We start from the raw sequence: 7837 nt of genomic DNA, 5'->3' as shown, positions 1-7837 counted from the left end.
ATGTTTCCACCCCCATGCTTCACAGTAGGTATGGTGTTCTTGGGATGCAACTCAGTATTCTTCTTCCTCCAAACACGACGAGTTGAGTTTATACCAAAAAGTTCTACTTTGGTTTCATCTGACCACATGACATTCTCCCAATCCTCTGCTGTATCATCCATGTGCTCTCTGGCAAACTTCAGACGGGCCTGGACATGCACTGGCTTCAGCAGCGGAACACGTCTGGCACTGCAGGATTTGATTCCCTGCCGTTGTAGTGTGTTACTGATGGTGACCTTTGTTACTTTGGTCCCAGCTCTCTGCAGGTCATTCACCAGGTCCCCCCGTGTGGTTCTGGGATCTTTGCTCACCGTTCTCATGATCATTTTGACCCCACGGGATGAGATCTTGCGTGGAGCCCCAGATCGAGGGAGATTATCAGTGGTCTTGTATGTCTTCCATTTTCTGATGATTGCTCCCACAGTTGATTTTTTCACACCAAGCTGCTTGCCTATTGTAGATTCACTCTTCCCAGTCTGGTGCAGGTCTACAATTCTTTTCCTGGTGTCCTTCGAAAGCTCTTTGGTCTTGGCCATGGCGGAGTTTGGAGTCTGACTGGTTGAGGCTGTGGACAGGTGTCTTTTATACAGATGATGAGGTCAAACAGGTGCCATTCATACAGGTAACGAGTGGGGGACAGAAAAGCTTCTTACAGAAGACGTTACAGGTCTGTGAGAGCCAGGGATTTTCCTTGTTTGAGGTGACCAAATACTTATTTTCCACCCTGATTTACGAATAAATTCTTTACAAATCCTACCATGTGAATTCATGGATTTTTTTTTCACATTCTGTCTCTCACAGTTGAAGTGTACCTCTGGTGCAAATTACTGACCTCTGTCATCATTTTAAGTGGGGGAACTTGCACAATCGGTGGCTGACTAAATACTTTTTTGCCCCACTGTATGTAAACATATGTCAAACTGATAAACTTTATTGTTGTTCTGCAAATCTTCACTCATTTTGAATTTAATGCCTGCAACACGTTCCAAAAAAGCTGGGACCGGGGCCTGCTGACCACTGTGTTTTATCACCTTTCCTGTTAACAACACCCAGTAAGTGTTTGGGAACTGAGGACGCTACAATTGTTGAAGCATCAATTTTTCCCATTCTTGCTTGATACTTCAGTTGCTCAACAGTCCTGGGTCTCCTTTGTCATATTTTGCACTTGATATTGTGCCACACATATTCAGTGGGAGACGGGTCTGGACTGCAGGCAGGTCACTCTTTTACTTCAAAGCCACGCTGTTGTAACACATGCAGACTGTGGCTTTGCATTGTCCTGCTGAAATAAGCAGGGACGTCCCTGAAAAAGTTGTTGTTTGGATGGCAGCATATGTTGCTCCAACACCTGTATGTGCCTTTCAGCATTAATGGCGCCTTCACAAATGTGCAAGTTACCCACGCCTCTATTGTCATTTTAGCTGCAGTCATGTTAGTTTTTGGAGCCAGAAGTGACCATATTTGGACGAGAGACTGGATGCTACCACATAATAGCCAGCATAGAATAAATATGCTCTCTCTTTCTAGTCCTCGTCAGTACGCTTTCTGCCATGTTTTCAATAAACTGGAGTTTTCCTGATAATAACATATAGTCCAGCCTAGAAGTAATAAATGCGTGAACTGGTTTTTCAGTGTCTCTCTGACACAGGATATTTCTAACTTGAGAGATATTGTGCAAATGGAAGAAAGCCTACATAATTGTTCAATATCTGAAATTAACATGAACAAACTAATAAAATACTAGACTTCAACTCAACTAAACAGATGCACAAACATCTTGAATGGTACCTAGAAAACCATACATCTGGAAAGTTTGCACATAACTTCACTTGTTCCACATTTGCACAGTTCAGTAACGTTCAGATGTACAGAGACACCCTTGATAATAACCTGCTCCAGAGCACTTTGTACCTCAGACTGAAGCAAAGGTTCTTCCAACAGGACTATGATCCTAAGCACACAGCTAAGATAACAAAGGACAGCTTCAGGGCCACTCTGTGTATCTGCTTGAATGGCCAGCCGAACACCTCTTGAGATATGTAAAAAAGTCTGTGTGCTGACCAGATGAGAAGTTGTGCAAAAAAACAATGGGACAAACTGCCCTAACATAGGTGTGAAAAGCTTTTAGCATCACACTGAAAGAAGGTGAGGCTATAATTGCTGGCAAAGATACTCAAACAAAATATGCAAATGCTGTGAATACTTAAGGTCAAGGTCAAATTTATTTATATAGCACATTTTAAACAGCCGATGCTGCACAAAGTGCTTAACAATATAAAAATGGCATTAAAAAGCAACAATGTAATACAATAATAACAGTAAAAAAACAATAATAGGACAGTAAAAGAATTAAAACAATAACTAAACTAATTCAAATAAGACCAAAATGCTTGGGTTGTAGTGTGTTAAAAGCCAGGGCATAGAAATGTGTCTTTAGTAATGATTTAAATTGCTCAAGTGTTTGTGCAGATCTAATATTTAAGGGGAGACTATTCCAAAGTCTGGGACCTGCCCAGAGTTCAGGTTATATTTTTAGAATAAATATGCAAGATTTCAAGCACATTTTTAACTTTGTCATTATAGAGTATTGTGTGTAGAATTTTGAGGTGAAAAATGAATTGAATCCCCTTCGGAAAAAGACTGTAGCTTTAAAAACTGGGTAAAATCATTTTAATTAAAATGCTCTAAAGGCACCAGCAGCACAAACGTAGTGATTAGGGCTCAGTATGGTGGTTCCAGTGAGTGACGATGAAGCCCAGTACACATCAGTCTGCCAGTGGATTAACTCCCTATACAGTGGTTATGAAAATAGAAACTGGTCAAGGTTTTATGTACCAGTCTAGTCATTAACAATGCTTTTTAATGCTTAAAAGTTGGGAATTTAAACAATCGTAGTTTATCTGGACTGACTCACGTTGTGCCCAGAGGAAGTGCAGCTGTTGTTGTGTCATTTTTCAGGCCCTATGGTTGGATTTGAACTCTGCATAAAAACTCTGTGATAACCTGGAACAAACAGAAATTTGCATTTGAAAAATGACACTGACAGACGGTCCATTCACCGGTTGCAGTCACAGAAATAATGTAAAAGTAATTAAATAGACAATGTTTTCTCATGAACATAGGTAGAAAGTTCAATTTTAATAAAATCAAAGTGATATGTGCTGCCCGAGTTCTTAGAGTGAAAACCAGGAATGGTTACTCAGACTTGCACAATACATAAATACAAAGATTCAAGGTCCAAACACTGCAGCTGCCCATGCTGGCGTACACGAAATATACACACCTCTGTGTGTGTGTGTGTGTGTGTGTGTGTGTGTGAGTGAGGGAGAGAGCGATAGGGGGACACAGACCCCAGGACAGATTGACTGCTCTCATGCTGCCACCATGGCCATGACGTCACGACCCGCTTTGGTCAGATACCTCAAATAAATAACTTTTTTTTTCTCAAAAAGACGCAAACATGGTGGATGTTACAAAAGCAAACGTTCTCGACATCCACAACGAGTCCATTCCACCTTAAAAAGCTGCCTCGACAGCCTGTACACACGTTTCCTGAAAACGCCCCGTGTAAGGGCGAGAACGAAAACTCGAGTGACTCTGAGTAATAATAATAATGATAAGGCGGCGTTGTTTATCCAAAGGAGAGGGGTTGGACATCGGTACAGGACGTCTGTGCCAAACAGTTTTCCATTTGCTCCCCTCTCAGTAAACCTACCAGCACTACCCAGTGAACCCTCACTGCGCTGCCGACCAAGGTCAGCAACAGTGACCGCCAACGGGAGCTGTCAAGGCGGCAGCAGCCCTCCGAGGACCCCGGCAGGTCTGTAACCTGGGATTAGGATCAACAGGCTAAATAAAGGACCGTCGGATGGATGAAAGCCCCGGAGTGGAGGAGTGAACGAGCTGAAGAGAAGTTACTCTAACGTAAAGGCTGTGAGATTACGTGACACCATGCTGAGAAACCCGGGGACCTATGCGAACAAGAAAAGGAAGAAGCCCGCCCTCAAACAGTAAGTTACTGTTTTTACTGTTTACCTTATAATAATAGCAGAGTTACCGCTGTTAATAACAGCATTATGACCATACGTGTTAGCGTGACGGTAGGACAAAAAGCCGTAAGCAGGAACTAACTTGTAGTTCACTTTAAATCTCTGTGCGAGTAAGGTGACTGAAGTTAAACACCGCTTTGCTTTGATAAGTGCACTCTCGCTTACTTCGCTGTCAAGTTGTGAAATCAACCAGTGGTGGAAATGACAGATTAAACCAATTAAGGTGGACTGTGTTCTCCCGTTATCGCCGAGTCAGCTGTGTGTAATTATAAAGCCGTATACTTGTTGTGTTTGCTGAAATGTGGCGTGTTTCTGTGAGTCCTCCTTTAGGACCACCTTAAGAATGCGCCTCCATGCTGGATCTGGCATGGATATCTTGCCCTCGCGCATTAATCACAATCAAGTTTGAGAGTCGGCTGCTGCTCTCACGCGATGCTGCGGGGAGGGCGGGGGTGGAGGAAGAGGAGCGCGAGCCTCTGATGTTATTGTAATGTGATACGGCCTCGCGCCGTGTGCGCCTTTCTCGCTCTTTTCCACACTATTGTTTATTTCTAGCTTTTAATGCGCAGTTACACGAACACGCGGGTACTTAAATGACTTTGACATTACTTCTGTTTTTGTTAACCAGATGTGTGAAGCGTAGGCCACCGCCTCTGATCGTTTCATTGGGAGTTTTCTTACTTTCAATTACTTTTGTTTATTGTGACTTTCTGTGCGTTACACATTACATTAATAACGCGAGACAATCTTTTAGTGTAAGCTCTTGATGTTTAGCACTGATGAAAATCTGCGTCTGTGTGTTAAAGCAAGTTTCTGCCTGCAGGTTATTGTGCTGTGATAGGCCCTGTGTGTGTGTGTGTTCCTGTCTAGCTATCTTTGTGAGGACCCAAATCTGCATTCTACTATACTTGTGAGAACCAACAGTCACTTGTGAGGACACACAAGTTTGAAGCCTTTTTGAGGCTCAAAATGTGGTTTTAGTGTCAGGGTTACAGTTAGGTTATGGTTATGGTGAACCTTATTATACAGCAGATTGTTACACTAGCGTGACCTATATAGTCAAATTTCCTAAATACCAACTTCCAAGACTTACATGCAAATTTAAAACGTGCACAATAGCAGCTGGTTGACCCATCGATACATTAACCGACATGTTTTCAGACATGGGCCAACTCAGGTTTAGTCTAATAATGAGGTGGTAATACTAGAGTCATAAACTAGCCTTGTTTATGACTTTTACTCTAGCTGTATTAGTGAGGGAGACGTTGGTGACACTTACTGCTTTTAGAGGTGGGAATCACCACACATCCCACGATACGATATTATTGCAATTTTTAAAAATATTTTGCGATATTCAGATTCTGTACATAAAGGTAAACTTTATCAATATTCATTTTCTCTAATATCAAAGTCTCACACTCAGTCTTTCTCTCATTTCAGTTTTATTGCTGACAAACTGAACGGTTTGTATTACAGTCTAGTCCAACTTAACTGAATCAACCATCTGGTACAATTATAGCTATTCTGAACTATGCAGTTTATGAAAACTATGCAGCCCCTTCAGCAACTGAAGAATTTGAAAGTAAATTAAAACAAAATATAATTTTACATTAAATAAAAAAGTTTTAAACTTAATTAAAATAAAACATGTCTTAAATTAAAATAAGTAAACTGTCATGTTTATTGCTGCCAAAAACAAGTTAAAGACATTTGGACAGTGAAGGAATGTCAGGATTCTTGCTCAGAAAAAGGATCAACATGCTCTGAAGTCAGAGCACAAAAACCTTTTTGTAACAAAGTATCGATTTCTGCTGTCCCTGTATCCATACATTATTAGAAACAAAATATCACCATGCTACACAGTATCCATTTTTCCCCCACCCCTACTGCTTTTAGAGTTAGAATCCTGTTAATTTCACTGTAACACGGTTGGGCTGAATTATCTTAATACATCAGAAGGATAAATATGTTGGAATACACAAACAGTAAAACATTTCTGCAATAAAAGTGGATTTATTTCTTCTTACTAACAAAAGCCAGTTACTTAAATAGTGATAACTGTGTTGCTCTAAGCTACAGTAATAAAGATGCATGAAACATCATTTTACATAAATAGCAGACATTTGTAGAAAAAGACATTGAATTGAACAAATGCTACTGAAAGTGACATTTTATGTGTTTGTACGTAACCTCCTGGTTATAACTGTTTTGGGAGTGTGCCTGTAACCAAGAGGAAAATTAGAGGGCTGCACAAATATTCATAGAACTGCAGTTATGTTGAGCAGCTGTAGTTGTATTCAAATAAGATGCTTTTCAAAAAACTGCAATGCCAACCCTTCCTAATGTATTCAGACTATAGTAAAATCTTCTCTCTGCAGCTCTGGGACTCCTGTGCAAACAGCTTCATAAACTGTGAAACACAGATGCTGAGAGTGAACACTGTGGGTCTGATGCGTCTGATTATACCGATCTGGTATATTGTGCATGGGCTGTTCCCGGTGTAAATCCCAAAATAAAGAGTCGGCCTGTGTGTAGACGTCTGTGTTTCTGAAAGTGTGGGCTGTGCAGTGAGGACTGAGGTTTCCTGCACGGCCAGCTGTGCTCAGCTGCACAAAGGAGCCATTGAGCCTGACTGTAAAAAGCTGTGGTCAGTGCACAGGGAGATTCCACGGCAGATCTGTCCATCCACAATCTGCTTTATTATCCATATTCTTACCATGTATGTCGCCAGTCTCCTTTGCCATTGTCTATTATTTTAAATATTCTGCATTTTCCAAGTTTATTCTGTTGGAACGCAACATTGTTCACACGCTTCCTGATTTCTTTTGTTTTGTTTGTCACACTTAGATGTCGTTTCATCTAATAAATATTAATATTATACATTTATTATAGAAAAAAAGGAATCATTACCTACCTGGCCACATGTGAAAGTAGTTGCTCCCTAAACCTGACACCTGGTTGTGTGAACTGTAGTCAGGCTTTAATGAGCCTTTCACAGCGGAGTGGAAGAGGAAGCCACACAGAGGATTTCCAAGCATGGATGGTCATGTTTGAGCATCTCAGTCAGAGTTGGGTCCAGACTTTGATTGGCCACTTTAAAACCTCCAAGCACATTTTTCTGTGCAAACACATTCACACACCAACAGATGCATCACAGAGAAACTTGGGATTCAACATCTTGGCCAAGGATACGCTGGCATGCAGACTGGAGTAGCCAGGGACTGAGCCAGTAACCTTCCAGTTAGCAGATGACCTGCTCTACCTGTGGAGCTTCTTTTTGGTGTGTTTCATTGTCCTGCTGCATAAACCGAACGCTAGGGATGGGTACCGGTATCTGGTGCCATGATGGCACCGGTTCTGACATAAACGGTAGTAACCAGACTGAAAAGCAGCGCACATTTCGGTGCTTTTTTTTCCTGAGCTGTGATACACTTTAGATTCTAGCCAATCATTTTATGTTTCCGAGGATAGTAGGCGGGTCCAGGTACGTACGTTCTTTTAGAGCAGAGCTACAGATTAAAAATGTCCAAGGCGAAGCGGTCAAAGTCTGGCTGTACTTCACAGCAAAAGATGCAAACTCAGCAGCTGCAACAAGTGCTTTAAGCTGATACTGTGATGCTGTCAAAGGAGGTAACACCTCAAATCTGATGAAACACCTGGCGACGCATAGCGTTTTTTTAAAAGCAGAGAAATGTGCCGTATTTGATAGCTTGCTGCGAGACCTCACACCGAGCACATCTACTGCGGGT

At 41.5% G+C, this 7837-nt stretch overlaps 1 protein-coding gene and 1 long non-coding RNA gene across 3 annotated transcripts in view; one reads left to right on the top strand and one right to left on the bottom strand.

Moving 5' to 3' along the window:
• Positions 1-2438: 2438 nt before the first annotated feature.
• On the bottom strand, positions 2439-7389 carry LOC148098347 (uncharacterized). The gene is made up of 3 exons (XR_015716609.1): positions 7003-7389; positions 2954-3042; positions 2439-2828 (listed from the first exon to the last, which is right to left on the bottom strand). It is a non-coding gene; the product is annotated as an uncharacterized LOC148098347 (long non-coding RNA).
• LOC102792225 (aryl hydrocarbon receptor-like) overlaps positions 3580-7837 on the top strand; it is a 33278-nt gene continuing 29020 nt past the window's right edge. For both annotated transcript variants that reach the window (XM_087830116.1, XM_087830115.1), the window contains exon 1: positions 3580-4049. In XM_087830116.1, coding sequence (XP_087686242.1) covers positions 3991-4049 — 59 coding nt within the window. In that variant the 5' untranslated portion in view covers positions 3580-3990. The remainder of the gene's footprint in view (positions 4050-7837) is intronic.

This window comes from Neolamprologus brichardi, chromosome 16 (genome assembly GCF_056152115.1).
Source record: "Neolamprologus brichardi isolate AB-2024 chromosome 16, ASM5615211v1, whole genome shotgun sequence".
NCBI classification, from domain to species: Eukaryota; Metazoa; Chordata; class Actinopteri; order Cichliformes; family Cichlidae; genus Neolamprologus; species Neolamprologus brichardi.
The sequence above is the reverse complement of the archived record's forward strand: the minus strand, read 5'-3'. Positions and strand labels throughout refer to the sequence as shown.